The sequence below is a fragment of the Condylura cristata genome, unplaced genomic scaffold, assembly GCF_000260355.1.
Source record: "Condylura cristata isolate star-nosed mole 26May11 unplaced genomic scaffold, ConCri1.0 scaffold00013, whole genome shotgun sequence".
NCBI lineage: Eukaryota > Metazoa > Chordata > Mammalia > Eulipotyphla > Talpidae > Condylura > Condylura cristata.
Window position 1 is genome coordinate 35,493,866 of NW_004567114.1, and position 17,522 is coordinate 35,511,387.

The 17,522-nt window shown below is 36.6% G+C and overlaps 1 protein-coding gene across 1 annotated transcript in view; it reads left to right on the forward strand.

Moving 5' to 3' along the window:
* The window catches only part of CNIH1 (cornichon family AMPA receptor auxiliary protein 1), a 14,926-nt gene extending 1,311 nt beyond the window's left edge, over positions 1-13,615 (forward strand). Inside the window, 5 exon segments of the mRNA XM_012724404.1 lie at positions 3,783-3,880; positions 4,118-4,165; positions 8,062-8,174; positions 10,623-10,766; positions 12,718-13,615. Coding sequence (XP_012579858.1) covers positions 3,783-3,880; positions 4,118-4,165; positions 8,062-8,174; positions 10,623-10,766; positions 12,718-12,745 — 431 coding nt within the window. The 3' untranslated portion in view covers positions 12,746-13,615.
* Positions 13,616-17,522: the final 3,907 nt, after the last annotated feature.

Consider the following 17,522-nt stretch of genomic DNA (forward strand, 5'->3'; position numbering starts at 1 on the left):
TCCGTCCGTGGGGCGTTGCCTGCAGTCTCTGAGGAACCGAGGCAAGCGCCGGCCGGTTGGATGCACCCGCCGGGTCCCTGCGCAGGCCGCTCGCAACGCCACTCCTCCCCCGCTGGGTGGGGCGGCCGCGGTCCAGGCGCGCCCTGCGGGACAGCGCGGCGGGGACCCCACGGGGACCCCCTGTCCGCCCAAGGGTCCCTCCCCACTTCCCCCAGGAGGGTGTCAGCGTCGAGGGGCATGCTACGGACTTCGCGGGAAGGAAGTTTTCCGAATTATTATTTAATACAAATTGCCTTTCTTTTTGGCGTCTGCAGGCGTCTAGCCAAAACGAGATACTTATCATCTACTTTAGAGGAATTTCAGCTCTGCTTGTTGGGTGCTCTTCGAACGGACTACCCACTCCACCTCTCCTTTTTTTTTTTGATTCTTGTTTCGTGGTGAACTTTGATGTAGATTGATTACTTTGTTGACGGCATCTCCGAACTTTCCCCTTAAATCTTCGCCACTTTCTCAAGTGACCACCTCTGTTAGTTGGGTAGCTTGATTTAATAGATGGATGTCTAATTTGACTTTGAACATGCTCAGAAATTTTAAGATTCTCCAAGGCAGCTTTTCCCCCTTTACTCCTATCATGCTGCATGTTACCTATGCCTTAGTCGTAGAAGAGATTGTTAGGGGTTCCTGTTTCTCTAGAGCAGCATGAACAGCATCGAGAGCCTTCTGGAAATAATCATTCATTAAAAATGCATCTCATGTGTGCTTCTCCCCGCCCATATTTTAGTATATTTTGGAATATTGGGCTTAAGGGGATGATTGGTCATGGTTACTCTGATGTACATTTTCCATTCAGGTTTCATTCATGCTCATAACAAGGATTTATCATGGAATATAGGGGAAGGGGACCGAGAGATTTGAATAGCAGCAATGGCTTGTGCAAAAAAAAAAAATGTAAGTCTCAAAAGTAGAGTTACAACACAAGTCCATTCCCTTTTGTTAAAGACTGCATTTATAATTATTTAGAATCCAACAGAATGTGTGGTAAGGAATGTTTATGTAGGTGTTAATCTGTGTCAGAAGTTCACTTCTCCCTGAACATCCTTGTCAGGAACCAGGAATTTAAGGAGTATTTGATGGGCTCTGGCTTGGTAGAATAATAAATACTGTATTTTGGGATGCTAACTAACCCCACAGTGCCCCTTAATAGGCCTGGGATGGAACTGAGGTGGGTGGTTCCCTTCCATCTTTAGATGTGTATTTAAGTACTCCTATTGGGGTGTTGCTCTTTGTTTTCTGGGTTCAAGAGCATTCTTAGAAGAAAGTTTAGGATTGTCTTATTCACATTTTGCAACTTGAACCACGTTGGTTTTGGCTTTAGGAAAACCTGAAATATGTAAAAAGGTAGTTTCAGCTTTGAAATGGAAGTGTCCAAGTGAAGTAGATGATAAATTCTATTGTAGAATTTTAAAAAATCCATAGTTACAGTAGAATGTTTTTATGCTTAGGGATTTCATAAGCGTGCAGAGAATTGCTGTACCCTTTCACAAACATTTCTAAATAAATAGTTTCATTTGTCCATTAACTATGTAGCTTTCATTTTATTTTCTTAGGTTTAAGTATGTCAGAAGACTCATTTGGAGATATCATACATAAACTCCAGAAATCCTGCTGACATTGCTCCTTGTTATGGAGGTTGCTTTCTATGTTGATGGTTACATCTGCCAACTTATTCCTAATTCACTTGATTGATGGTCTGTGGAGAACAGAGTTGGCAGTGTAGATTTGTTTAAATGCTAAAAATGTACAACTTATTCCTTAAAATCTTGCATCAAATTTGAAGGTGTCCTGAAATCATGTTGTTTGATATCTTTAGAAATTAATGTTTTGTTGTTTTTACATTTTTGTGGAAAATTTGAACATGTAAATGAAAAAGGTTTAAAAACTATCACTTTAGGAATCTTTTCAGAAGAATTTTGAAAAAACTAGTTTATTGTTCAGAAACCCAATTAGTGACATTGAGTCCTTGAAATCACCTGAAGAAAATGTTAGATTCAAAGCATGCATTTTGTACTCTGCTGTTAAACTGGGTCTTTTCATAGGCAGGTAATTGTTGCATTTGTGATCCTTGTCATGAACTTTATTACTAGGGTGCATTGGAAATATATCACAAATGATGTCATGTCTGGCACTATTTTATATAAAACAATGAATACAGCAAAAAAAAAATCCTTGCACTCATGAGTTTATATTTTGAATGTTTAATTATTTTCCTTCTATTTCTGTTTTAGTTGAAGCTTTGCTTTTTTTGGGAGGGGGTGGATTGGTGAGTTTTGTAAAATACTAGAAATTAAAGGAAATCCTTTTAGGAAGATTTTTCCTTTAACGTAAAAAAAAAAAAACAAACAGCATAGTAAAAGCTAGAAATATGTAACTACACTGATTACTAGTAATATTGAGCAACACTGTCTCACATATAGATAGTATTCTTTATATTTTTTAATTCACCAGAGGAAGCATGGATTAGATTTCTTGTCCCATGGTTGACCAGTGGTAGCAATTTAAATAGCTCCTCCACAGACTTGTTTCCTTGTGCTTCTTACTTTGACACCTCTGTGTTCATACCATGAAGTGGTGGGTCCCCTTGTTTTGATTTTTAGTACATTTAGACTTTGAAATTGTGTTTAGTGAATTTAAATGTTAAAGCCACATTTCTGTAGAGTGTGGGCAAAAACATTCTTGCCTTGCACTTCAAGGGGATGAGGTCTTTCCTCCTTTATCACATTTGTAACTGTCACTTCGTACCACCAGAAGCTGGCTTTACCTGGGCTTACCTTGCTCAGTCTTTAGCATGGTGGCCAAGTGAAACGACACACTTGAAATCTGCTTAGGACCCAAAAGGAGGTCAGATTGACCACTTTTATGGTGGCCCTGAACAGGCTTTTGCCTGTGTGGCACCTTTGGGTGATTCAGAGCAAGATGTCTTTGAAAGTAGAAGAATTAGAAAAATCTTCCCTTCTAACTGGACATAGTCCCTGGGGTGTAGAACCTGGCTTCCAAGGGTGGAAGGGTCCCAGGCCAGAGTACTCTGCTTGACAGCAGGAGCATGAGTTAGGGTGGGCCCTCTCCTGGCCTTTTGTCGTTAGCAGAAACTGCTCTACTGTATGTGGAGGTCCTTAATGTTCCTCTGTTCCAAGACCATTTCTTGCTGTTTCCAAATCCAAGCAGTACTTTGAAATATATCTGTTTGGTGCGTGTACTTGCAAACAAGCTGGAGAGTTCTTCTCTAGTGTCACTGAACATCATGACTGAGCAGTGCACAGGTGGTTACAGACACTCACCCTGAGGGGCACTCTGTCTAGTGGGGCCACAGACCTTACATAAATCTGCTGCGCCAGGGTGAGAAGCGCCATATTGGCAGCATGGTAAAGCCCTCTGCCATGCGGAGATGGGGCAGGTGCACAGGTGTTTTTACTATACAAGGGACATGGGGAAGCCTACAGCAAGGAAGAGAGTATTTCAGGATCAGAAGCGGTTGGGGTAAATAATTGTGGGTGGGGGAAAGGGTAGAGAAAAATAAATGGAACCACGGGGCTTGAGAAATTGGAAATTAAGGTAGTTGTCACCGTGGTATCAGGTCATTTTAGTAATAATGCATCTGATTCTAGTACATCTCAGGCCACTGTAGATTGGTGCATGAACTGTTGGTACAGTTTTGCTTTTGTTAACTTTATTCAGTTATTGTTTGATGATGGGGCTGACTTGTTTATGCTCTTTTTTCAAGTGAGAAGTCCTAATTGTTCTAATTTTATTTTAGATTATAGCATTTGATGAACTGAAGACCGATTACAAGAATCCTATAGACCAGTGTAATACCCTGAATCCTGTAAGTTATAATATAGGATTTTTCAGATTTTTTTTGCTTTTAACTTGATATCATTTGAAAATGGCCAGTATTCTCAGTAGCATGATATATTTATACTTTTCGAAGTAGGCAGGATTTTTAAAAAATGCTCTTTTTCCTGTCATGCTTGACTATTCTGACTATTATTAATCTGCTGGTGATCTTGTCAGCTGTCATACTAACATTCTTTCAATCTGCTTTTTACATTGTCGGCCAAAGACAGTTGAAAAGGTCAAAAAGATTAAAAGAGTCAAAATTGCGTTAAAGGTGTGTACTGCTTTTTAGTTTAATGTTTTAATGCTACATTCATTTTATGGGGAGGGTTAGGGCATTTGTTTTGTAATGTTCTGTTCAGTGTGCTTGTTCATATGCCTGTTGAGGTTTATGATTTTGTGAAATTTCATATTTTATGCAAATGTTTGCTTGCTGGCCCAGTCAAGTAGGGAAAGCTGTTAAATGCTTATGCATTTCTAAAAGATGTCATAGCCATAGGCACGTCTATATTAAATTATTTGGTTCAGTGTTTGAAAGTTGGTTAACATAAAATGACTTTAATAGATGATGAGATTATTACAGTGTTGTGACTTAACTGTGAGCTAGTATGAAGTGGTTTTTAGTTCATATCAGATTTTATCTTTGGTTATGCCTGTTTTGGAATTCATTTGCTCTTCTAGCTGATGTGTATTCAGGGTCTTTTATGTTGCTAGCTCTCCTCTTAGACTGAAATATTGCAGTAATGCTACAATATTTGTACTATGCTGCCACAATTTTGTAGGTAGCAATTTGTGTACAAGTTATCTACAGTTATTTCTAATAGCTATTCACTTTATATTTCTAAAACAGAGCTGTCTTATTGGGAATTTTGAGCTGTGATGGATTTAGTTATAATGTAGCTCCATTGTATTTAGGTTTTTTAAAAATACATGTTTAACCTCACTTTGTTTACTCATTTAGGAAGATTCTTTTTTAGCCTCTAGGTTGCTTTTCCTGGTTGACTAGAAACTGAAAGGCTGTAAAAACAAACAAAAAAGGCAGTGGGTATATCTTCAACAAATAGGATATAATCATTCATCTTTAAAATAATTGTATAAAGTGATAATACATTAGTGTGCTGCAGGGATTTTATGTGGAAAATGGTCTGTAAAATTAGTTTGCTGTTTATCATTGTTTCCAGATAAATGTGAGTGGTGGAATAGATTTCTAGTTTGTTTTTAAAGAACTGATACAGTACGAAAGTGTTAACTTATCAGCTGTTTCTCTGCTCTTATGAAACAAATAATGAGCTGATTTTGCCTTGTTATTGGAAGATAGTGTTCGCTGTAAAACATTTTAATCTATTGTTGAAACTAATTATTACCAGAAACCACAGAAATGTCTCCTTTTGGCAGTTCTTATTAATAGCATTTCTATCTCATTTGGCTTCCCATGTAGTTTGATGGATGAGGATAACACTAGTTGAAATCAGATGAGGAATTTCCTGGGTGCCAGGATTGGTGTTAAACCTCTTTACCTGGGTCTTTTCATTCAATCCTCTTGACACTCCTCAGAGGTAGATGTATTGTTCTCATGGGTAGGAGAACAGACTGAGGATTAGTGAGGTTAAAGCACTTTATACACATAGCTAAGATAGACCAGAGTTTGAACTCAGCCAGCATTTTTAAGATCAAGTTCTTGTATTTTCCTAATTTACTACAGATTTAAGAGTAACTAATTTCTGTTTATCCTTTAATTTGTGATTTCTGGTTTTTCTTGATGGGAAGAAATTGTCACTTAGAAAAGACATGTGCCTAGGACATCCTAATGCTACAATATGTTGGACAGAAGTTTTTATACCAGCAAAAGTTGCATTATAGATAGGGTGCCGATAATTGGCTTAATAGCTGTGCATCTGACAGTTTTCCCTATTTAAAATTTGTTTTGACAGTTCTGCCAAAGTATGGGGGAAGACAAATATTATTTTCTTAAATGTGAACCTTAACTGGAGAATATTATGTGCATGTTTAAATATTATTATTTCAGCCATACTTGCATGAGGTATTTTTTTTTTTTTTGGATATTAGTTTTTGTATAAATATTGGTTCCTAAATGAAATAATTTTTTGTGCCACTTATGGAAAAATTTCTTTTTTAAAGAATGAGGGCTGATTTTTGAGGTGGCTAATACATTCCTTTTTTTTTTTGAGGCGAGGGGAGGGTGTGTGACATTTCATATTAGAGCTGGCAGAGTTGCTGATTATCTTTATTTCATTCTTACTAAATCTTGTTTAAGAGCATTAGGCTTATACATTTAGATCATACTAGGCTTATTTATACATTCACATCACTTTCCCCATACCTCAATCTATATAAGTGTAATATTAAAGCTTGGGTGATAATTTCTAGTTAGATATCAGTTGGTTTTTAGGGAACTGAAATGGGTTTACTATATTTTAAAGGAAATCATGTAATTTAAATGAATATTATCAATGGCAACTTTAATAGAACTTGTTTTTTTGTTTTTTTTTTTGTTAAAGATTTATTTATTTATGCATACAGAACTGGGGTACAGGCCAGAGGTGCAGGGGCAGTGAGAGGCTTCACCAGAGACAGAGTGGGAAGCAGAACAGGCAGATCGATGAAGTACACTGCTGAGGAGAGCAGCGGGTGGGCCAGGAGAGGTCTGCCACACCATGTGGGTCCCCTCCGGGGTGGGCGGGAATTGAACTCATGCTGAAGTGGCTTTAGCTTCTTAATGCTGTACTTTAACCCCCTTCGCCACCAGGGAGGGACCTTTTATGGAATTTTTAATGAAATGCGTTCTTTACTGGTTGTTGGTCATTGAGTTTCAAAGCTTTTCTATAGTAGACATTTTCTTATGTAGAAACTGTAAGATGTTTCAGTTTGGTCTTAAATAAATTTTGGCCTAAAGGTTCTTGTTATATACAAGTTTATACACATATACAGATGTATATTTTGCTATTTACTATGTTGCTTAAGCTTAAGTAAAATATCTGGCTAGTGGTATATAATACAGATTTAAATAATATTTCATTTAAAATAGTATTCATTAAAAATATTACTCTATATCTTTAAATTGGAAATACTACTTTGGGAACATTAGAAAATGGACTTGAGTATATATAATGTAATTTTTACAGCTATAGCTTCCTATCAAGGAAGATTTTATGATGATAAGTCCATATAGTTTAAATTTGGAATGACATAGACATCCGAGAAACAGATTTTGCAGCTGTGATTTTGTAGGAAGTTCTTTGGTTAAAAATTATAACAAAAAAATCTTGTATTTTTATTTAACAAAATCATTAGACTGAACTCTGTAGGATGAAAGGATAATTTAAAATAAAGCTGTGGATCTTGGTCATTTTATAAAAAGCCTTTTCCTTAAATTATTTTTTTCCTCATGAAATACTATCAAAATATTGACTGTTTTTGAGGTCTGAGTTTCTATTGGCCTGCTGTGTCTGTAGCATCTCATTGGAAATCAGGCTTAAGGAGCAGGAAGCCATGTAAAAATGGATCTTCCAGTTCTGTGATTTAGGACTTAGTCTTTCCCTCCTACATTGCAGAAAGCACACATCGTTTGCATCTGTGCATATTAGTGTTCTCGCCCGTCCCAACTGTGCTCAGACTATTGGCTGTTGGCTTCTCAGTGAAAAGTTACTTTTGTGGTAATGTGACGTGGTTTGCTAATTATTGTATTTGTAGCATTCCTGGTTTCTGTTAAAGACAATAACGGGCAAACTTATAAAGGGGAGTTTTATTTTTGTGGGTTTTTTATATCATGTTGCATGTGATTGGATACCTCGTTTTTTGTATTTTTATCAGTGTGGAACGGTGGGAAAAAAGTATTCTGAGTGGTTAGCAAGTAACTTGGTGAACCTTCTGGGTGGTAACTTTCTATAATTTAACCTATTACTTTTTTAAGAATCTGAGTTTTAAATTTTAAGTTATATCTTAAGTGCAACCCACAGCTTCTGGTCAGTTTGCTTGTCCAGCTTTTGATGAAAAGTTAATAAACTTGGAAATAAAACTCAGTAGTTTCTTTTATCTTTGATTCTAAGAATACAGTGATTGTCATGAAAACTTGGTTGCCACCTACTTTCCAAATTAGCATTTGACATAATGCCAAGGCATCTTGATAACTGGTTCGTGTTTTTCTTCCAGCTTGTACTTCCCGAGTACCTCATCCATGCTTTCTTCTGTGTCATGTTTCTTTGTGCAGCAGAGTGGCTCACACTGGGTCTCAATATGCCGCTATTGGCCTATCATATTTGGAGGTAATATTTAGATATACTTTTAACACTTTTTCTAATTAAAGTTGATTTTGCTGCAGGTGATACAGTTATCTTATTGCTAGTTAACGTTAAAACTGAATATTAGTTGGCATTTATTTTAAAAATCATGTCAGTGAACAAGAAACTTGTAATGTCTTTAATGGAGCTACTTAATTCAATAAAAAGTTGTGTTTTTAAGAAGTGGAATGCCTTACAGTAATATGTGGCAAGGATGAAACACAGCTCATCGAGTGTGTTCATAAGTATAAGGGGACCCACCAGCTTGATCATGATAACCAGCAGTTTCAGCTGCTTACACCCAAAGACTCCCTGTGCCTATCCCAGTCTGTTTCCTCCACAATTCTTAATGAGCACTGACCTCTGTTAGATTCATTTTGCCTGTCTTTGAACTTTGCATCGAAATGTACACATTAGAATAGCTGAAATTAAAAGGACTGACATTTCCAAGTGCTGACAAGGATGTAAAGGCAGCTCTACTGGCCAGTTAGAATGGTCATTTCTTAGAATGATAAAAATACTTCCCATCCCGAAAAAGGAGCTCTCCGGCACTGCTGGCGGGAATGCAGACAGTATAACCACTATGGAAAACTGTTTGGAGGTTCCTCAAACTGCTAAACATGGGGCTTCCCTATGACCCAGCAATCCCACTCCTAGGTATCTACCCAAAAGACACAAAAACACTGACTCAAAAAGATACCTGCACCCCCATGCTTACTGCTGCTTTATTCACAATTGGAAAGACATGGAAATAACTCAAATGCCCAAAAGTGGATGACTGGATTAAAAAGATGTGGTACATATACATAATGGAATATTACTCAGCAACAACAACAAAAAAAGAAACACATGCCTTTTGCAGCAACATGTATGGAGCTGGAAAAGATCATGCTTAGTGAAATAAGCCAGAAAGAAAAGGAAAAATACTGAATGGTTTCACTCATGGCAGGAGTATAATGGATGAGGCGAGAAAATAATAATAATAATGAACAGTTATATTCCAGAGACATTTTATGGGGGTGGAATGGGGAATGGGATCAAAAACAGAGGGGGGGAGGGATGTGCACTGGACTTTGGTGATGGCACATGGGTGATTTGGTGATGGGAAGCCCCGGGGATTACAACTGAGATGGAAAAATGCACAAAATGATGGAAAAATAAACTGTTGAAAAAAAAACTTCCCATCTCTTATCCCTGTAGACAGTGTAGCTATTCCAGTCCTAAGGCTTTATGAAGACTTAATGCAAAGATATCATAGCACCTTAGTCACAGTCCAAAAGTTGGAATGAAACCAAAATGTACAATGAATGAATAAAAAGTAATAGAAAAATAATTCAGTATTAAAAAGGGACAGATTAATATAGATGATCTCACAATTAATATGCTGAGTGAAAGAAATTAGATGCTACAGAGTCTGTATTGTATTATTCCATTTACATAAGAACCTTAAATATGGAAATTAGTAATGAGGAAGAAAAAGCTATTGGTGGTTTTCTGGAGCCAAGAGAAGGAGAAGTGAACTACCTGTGGGAACAATGAAGCTTTTTTAGAAATGACAGAATTCTTCCTATCTTGTGCTGGTGGTTTCCTATTTACATGTATTTGTCACAAGTCATCAAATTATCTGAACTGCAGCTTCTTGTAAATAGTGAAATAAAGTTGATAATTAACTTTAAAAAAATAGTGTATGTCTAACTTGTTTTTCCATATTTACTTTATAACTTTAAATTTGTTTATAAAAGGTGTTCATATTTCATAACTTCTAAAAGTTATATCTGTTCTGTGTAGAGTGTTTTGTTTTTAATGCATATATCAAAATCTCATTGCCCTCAAATTTTTTTTTTTTTTTTTTGTTCTGTCTTTTGAACGTGAAGGCTGATTTTAAGAGCTTCTCTGTATTGAGTTGAGAGCAAGGACAGCCTCAGTGTTGCTTGTGTCTCTTCCCTGTCTCTCCTTACTTTCTGCCTCATTGCCCTCAATTTTAGTGAAGTATATATAGTATATATAGTGAAGTACTTAGGAATAAAGTGGCTTATGTCTGTAACTGATTCTAAAATGGTTCTGGGGTGGGGGGAACAAGTACACTTATTTAGAGAAAGCGAAGGGTGAAACAAGTGTAAAGAGAAGTGTTCTTGTACCTTTAAGTCTAAAATTCTGTCAAAAGTTAAAGGAAAAAAATCTTTCTTTTCACAGTGATTCTGGTTTTTCCTGGGTTTCTCATAGTGTAGAGGAGGCCAGGTGTAAGTTCTTTGTCCTGTTCTGCTCCCTAGGGGCTCTAGCTTTACCATTAAGATGGCAAAAGGAAGTTATTCCACCTAGAACTAAAATTGCTCCCTAAGTAGAGCATCTCTCCTAGCAAGTAGCAAAACCCTCCTTCCTGTCCTGAAGTTCTGTTCCTTTTCCTGGATGGCTAATGGACTGTGTTTATTACAGGTATATGAGTAGACCAGTGATGAGCGGACCAGGCCTCTATGACCCTACGACCATCATGAATGCAGATATTCTAGCATATTGTCAGAAGGAAGGATGGTGCAAATTAGCTTTTTATCTTCTAGCATTTTTTTACTACCTATATGGGTAAGTTTTAAAAATAAATTGAAAATATGATTTTATTTTGCTGCCCAAAATGTTTGCAGACATTGTGGTCTTAGCTTCAAATCCACTTGAAGAACGATGAAGAGTCTTGAGTGTATAACTGGTGATGGCAGAGTGTGTATTCCTACTTGTTGAATATGAGTACGTGAGTGCTTGGTGAGCAACTCATTGGCATGTGGTCAGAGGTAGAAAATTTGGTCAGAGCTGCTGCATCTGAAGTTACTAGGCACATCCAGGCAGAGAAGGACAATCCTTATTCTCCATGGCAAAGAGATGGCATTGGGAGGATATGGCTGGGTGAGTTTGCAAAAATGTTTTGCTTGGCTCAGTGTCTGTCTTAGCTGTGTTTACTTTTTTATTATTCATAAACTGTATGCTCTCCCCTTAATTCTCTGACTGGCTTAATCAGAGTGGGATGAATGAAACTGTTCAGTGTTACAGGATGGTGCAATTACTGACTTCTTTGCCTTTGCATAAGCCACGGTGGACTCATATCATTGGTCCGCCAGGTCAGACTCAGCCTCAGCACTGTTGACATTTTGTGCCCCTAGTTCTTTGTTGGGGGGAGCTGTACTGTGCATTGTGGGATGTGTAGCACTAAGTTCCAGTTGTAGCCCCTCTCCCAGGTTTAATGACCAAAAATGTTTCTGGATGTTGCTAGATGCCCCTGGGGAAGAGTTGATTCTGTCTGTAAACCACTATTCCAAAGTAAACTGTAGATGGAGTATAGTGACTGTTTATTAAAATTGGAAAAGGATACTCAGGTGTGCAATTAAAATTTCTTTTCAAGTATATACGTATACTTTCTCCTGTCTATTGATTCATATTCAACTGGAGAGGTTTTCCACCAGATTTTTAAAATATGAAGAAAATTTGTGCAAGATGAAATTGTTAAAAGTTTCCATTCACTTTTCATTAAAAAGTTTGCTAAGAATTACATTATATGCTTTTCTTTATATTATAGATTTCGAATTTAGAAATGGGTGAAGATGTTTTTATGCTTTTAGAAGTTATACTTGTGAAACTGCGTATGCATTAGTGTATCTACAGGTGTTGCTCATCTAGGAAACAGACAGTGATTAGTTCTGAAACCTGAAATTCCAAGTGTCATTCTAATTTCCTGCTAATTTTCGTCTTTTAAGATTCAGTAACATGTCTGAAGAAGTATTGGTATATAGTAGTTACTTTAAACATTTGTTAAAAGAAAAGAAATACATGATATGACTTGACTATACAAAAGACTGGAGATGTGCACTTGTGCGCACCAGGCATAGCGACACAGGCCTGTCATGTTTCCAAGCCGTCTCCCTAGTCAGCCGTCTCCTCGCTTTCTGTTTCCATTCAGAGGTAGATACTTTCCAACTTGCTTTCCTTGCATCCTTCTGTAGAGTTTCCCAAGCAACCTAAATCAGGTGGTTGTGATCTTGGCTTTTTCATTTTGCTCATTTGTACCCTTTTCCTCTTTAGCCCTGCTGCTATTGCTTAGAACCATTCTCTAAAGAGAAAGTTCCCTAATCGAACATACTCATGCTTAAAGTGGTGATAATAATGGTACCTACCTCTGAGGACTGCTTGGCGTATACAGTGAGGTCATGTAGATAAAAAAGTCTGGCATGACGTGGCCCTCAAGATGCTCCCCCCTATTATTAGACACAGCAGGGCAGCAGCTGGTTTGCTGCTGAGCGCTGACTCCCCCATAAAGCTTTCAGCTGTGCCCTTCCGCTTGCTAAAATTGGAAGGGAAATGGGGCAGCTACAGCACATGCACGGAGCCGAGCCCTGCCGTTGGCGGAACCAGAGCTCCTACTTTGAACTTGCCACCAGCCTTCTGTATGATGGTGTAATAGCACAAACTAAAGAAGACTTAGCTTTTTGGTGTTCTTAATTTTTATAATTGGGAATGTTGGAATTAACAGTCTTTTTCTTCTTTTCAGCATGATCTATGTTTTGGTGAGCTCTTAGAACAACACACTGAAGAATTGGTCCAGTTAAGTGCATGCAAAACGCCACCAAATGAAGGGATTCTATCCAGCAAGACCCTGTTTCCAAGAGTAGCCTATGGAATCTGATCAGTTACTTTAAAAAATGACTCCTTATTTTTTAAATGTTTCCACATTTTTTGCTTGTGGAAAGACTGTTTTCATATGTTATACTCAGATAAAGAATTTAAATGGAATTACGTATAAATTAATATAAAATGATTACCTCTGATGTTGACAGTTTGAACTTGCACTCCTTAAAGGAACAGCCATAATCCCTTGAATGATTGCATTAATTATTGACAGTCCTTAGCTCATTGGAAGCTTTTGTTTATAGGAACTTGTAGGGCTTTATTTTGTTTTTTTGAAATGCCATCTGATTATAAATTAGCTGTAGATATCAGGTGCTTCTGATGAACTGAAAATATATATCTGACCTGTGGGAAACTCATGGGTTTCCTCTTCTATCATGTAGATGATTATATATGGATACATTTACAAAAATAAGAGTGGGACTTTGTTCCCCTTTGACTTGAGTATTATCCCTGTATATTGCATGAATGAGAGATTTCCCATATTTCCATCAGAGTAAAATACTTTAATTCTTAAGCATAAGTGAACATGATATAAAAAATATATGCTGAATTACTTGTGAAGAATGCATTTAAAGCTATTTTAAATGTGTTTTAATTTGTAAGACATTACTTATTAAGATATTGGCTATTATTCTGATCTGGTGGTAAAGGTATTAAGAATTTGCAAGCCCTTTAGATTTTCAAAACTGAGTGAGAGAGAACATTGTATAACCATCCTGCTGTTCCTTTAGTGCAATATAATAAAACTCTGAAATTAAGACTTATTTTCAGTGCATTGTTTTAAAGATTACAAATAGCTATTTCTTAAAGTTGCTTAATCCATAATAAAGACATTACTGTCAATTTTTTAAAAAGTTAGTAGAGTATCACATTGTGGTTTTTTTTTTTTTTTTTAAATACCATCCTTGGATCTACCCAGGAAAATCGTAACTGGGTAATACCATCACCCTCTTGTCATTTCACAAGATTCATGAATCTTAAGTATTGATGGCATGGCATCATTATTTTTCTTATCAGTTAAAAAATTTATTGGCACTTAAAATGCCAATAATTGTAATTTTTTTTTTTGCCTTTTTGAAACAGTAAGAATTATGGTAAAGCAGATTTTAAAGTCAGAAAGCTTGTATAGATGAGTTTGTGCTGCTTCTTATAAGGCAGGTAAGTTATGGCGTGCGTGTTTTTGTAAGCAATTTTGTGATGTTTGGGATGAGGCAGTTAAGTCTTGAACAGAAGATCAAAGAAAACCAGCATATAGAATACTACATAATGATCAAGGGGGGTTATAAATGTATTTCTGTAAATTTTACTCTTAAATGCCATGCTGCTTTATTCTCTAATAGTGAACAAAATGCTTCCCCACTTTTGGGGAATAGCTAACTTGTTTATTGGATAAAAGGGCTGAGTGTGTTGTAGAAGAGGGTATGGAAAGAGAAGAATGAAGAGAGTCATCATTTAATGAGAGAAACTTTAAAGATCTTGGCTAGCTTGGTGAACACCTCCTTCCAATGGTCTGTGTATCCATCAGTTTATGTAGTAAATTACTCATCAGGCACTAGCCAGGCACCAGAAGTCATGCTCTAAGTGGAAACAATTACTTGGTTTCTAATCATCCTTGTTCTGTCTGGTTCACAAGTGCATGTCTTCCTTGCTCCATGTAGGCTTCTTGGGACTGTTGCTTTAGTATTCTGTCAGTGTTTTCCTGAACTCTGGCTGTCTCTTAGCAGATACTAAGTTCCTTTAAAAGTTTAAACAAACATTGGTTTAATAATGTATTCCAGAGTATTTCCCAGGGTTAGTGCAAGGTTTACTGGCTGCATTTTGTACATGAATGCCACCTTCTCGCGCTTCAAAAACTAGAACATACATACTCCTTAGCTGACTCCTCAAAGATGTTGGCAGGGAGGCTCATCCCTCTCAGTGGTAGGTTGATAGTTTCTAGGCATGTAATTAAGTTTGAATACTTGTGTAACGTCTTCATGTTTCCCTTTTCCAGTGTTTCCTGAAGTTAAATTACGTATGCATTTCATAGTATCTTACCCTTTCCCTTGCGCTGAATTTAGTTTGTTCCCACAATCTGTTTAAGGCCTGACCTTATGTTATTCCTGCCCGTGCAGCTGAGGCATGGTAAGCCTGGCTTGTGATCTCTCACAGTTTAAGTCAGACTGTTCCTTGTGCAGCAACAACAGTGTACTTAAGTCCTCCTCCCCCTTGTATTTATTTTTGATATTATGTGTTTCATCTAATGCTCAGAAAATGTAGCGTGATACATTGGTTTATATATATATATACCCACAAGTTTTTGTTCCTGTGGTTACTAGAGATTCTCCCAAATCCCAAATTTTATATAGAAAATGGAGTCCATTTAGTAGTTTTTCTATTAAGTAATTATACTACATATGCTGTTGTTTTTTAGCACTAAAGAGATATAGTGGTAGAAATTTATTTAAATGCCTATATTTAGATTTCATTAATGATGTATGGTGATGTCCAGTGTTTGACATTCCTCACTCTGCCCATGAGTAGAAAAGAGCTTGGTCCCAGGCTACAGACAAGCTGCTAATTTGTTTGAAAATTGAATTTTATTTCCACAGTAAGGAAAAGTGATAGAAAAGATCAGATAATCCACTTTCATATGTGTTGTGTATATTAACACACTGGAGAAGCCCCATTAAAGTTTGCCAGAAAATGATCTTTTATGAAGCATCAGCGTACGTGATGGTTTGTAGTGTCTCTTAAATTTTGTTCAGTATTTTACAGCTTAAGAACCACTCATGCTCATAGCTTTCAGTGCTTTACCCTGCTCCCCAAATCAACATATTGGAAATGTCAGTTACTTACATACAAAGGAAGTAGATATGTAGATACACTTTGAAATATTTTCCTTAGGACAACTCCTTTCCTCCAGTTACCTGTTTATTACTAGCATTCTTGGAATATACTGACACTATACAAATGATGATCTCTGTGTATCGTTTACACCCTGCAGGGGTAGACAGTAATTTCAGCATGGCTACTATGCCATAGCAATTTGATACATTGAACCCATTCAAATCTGTCTAGAGGTATACATCTAGCTTACATCATTTAACACCCAGAAATGTACTTCTCTCGAAATAATGAGTTGTACTGATAACCATATCTAGTATTGTTTGTGAAAGTACTGATAGTCATACTTTTGGAAAACTGTCGTTAGTCTCAAATGTGCTCAAATCAATCCTTGAGCAGCAGCTGGAGTCTGGTACTAGTAGTATGCTCAGAATACTCCAGGGTGATGCCAAGAGAAAACATACGTTTCTGGATCTGTCAAACAGTTTTTAGGATAATTTTAATTGAACTAGAATTAGAGTTCTCATGCAAAAATGTTTAAAAGTAAGTCCTGCTGCTTGTTTTGCTTGGTTTGGGACAATACTATTAACCATTTAAGGGGGCTGGGCAGTGGGATTGGAGTGAAAGTTTTATCACTTTGTTAATACAAATTGGGAACGTGAAGACATGTAAACATGCAAAAGTTAATTTTATTGTACAATGCTTTTTCTAAACATTTAATTTTTTTTGGTCACCATGTTCATGTATTCTGGAGAAGAAAAATAACCTGAATTACTAGATTGATGACTAGGTGGACACTAAAACTACTATGAGAAACAAGGAATGTAGTTGGCTGTGCTCATGATTTTCTGAAATCAAGTTGACCTTAATGGTGCTGACACACACTTGTCCAAAGGAAATGTCCTTCAGTAGTCCTAGCTTTGTAGATCTTGCTTTATTTATTTTGCTTTTGTTTAATAAAAACTGTCTGATGCCTTCTGTAGTTTATGGATAACGGTTAATTGTGCTGATTGAATTTCAACAACTATGGCTTGTCTAAGACCAGGACTCTACATTGTGTCTCTGCCTCCCTAGGCCCATTGTTTTGAGTGCTGTCCCACAGTTCAGGCAGAGAAAATATTTGTTCAAGAAAGTTGACATTAAAAAAAAATTGACAGTTTTTTAATTTAATTGGATAATTTCAGTAGTGACCATCCGTGCTTCTCTGTACAGAGTAATCAATGTCTTTCATTAGACTTAGTATGGAAGTAGTTTAGTCAAGCATTTAAATGTGGGAGACTTAATTTGCAGTGGAAACTGAGATGCACACACTTATTAAAGGATTTGATTAATCCATACTAATATTTCCCCTTATTTTCTCTAGTATTCATGAATAAGCTATATATTAATATTGGGTGAAAGCTAACATAAGATTTGGTAATGTTAATTACAGTGATTTCTAAAATTTGATTGTACATCGTGATTTAAAGTTTATCTGGTTTTAATACCAACACTATAATAACTTTTGCTTTTGGTATTCCCTTAGTTTAAGGGATTCAGAAACTGGTGTGAGGTTTTCTCCCATCTTTTTTAGTGTTTTTCTAAAATCATTAAGTTCTAGAAACAATGTATACATGAAGATATTAAAATACTGATTGTATATTATAGTACCTACTGACTTTCTCTTCTGACGTTCCCAGTCAATACTTGTCATTTTTAAAAAGTATACCCAAATGAAGTTAAAATAGTTCATCAGTAGTAAGAAGAATAAGACAAATCAAAGTTTTGGTAATGTAATTATTTAAAACTAAGTTCTGAGGTGGTGAAGCTTACTGTGGTGTCTATAAACTGGAAGTCAAA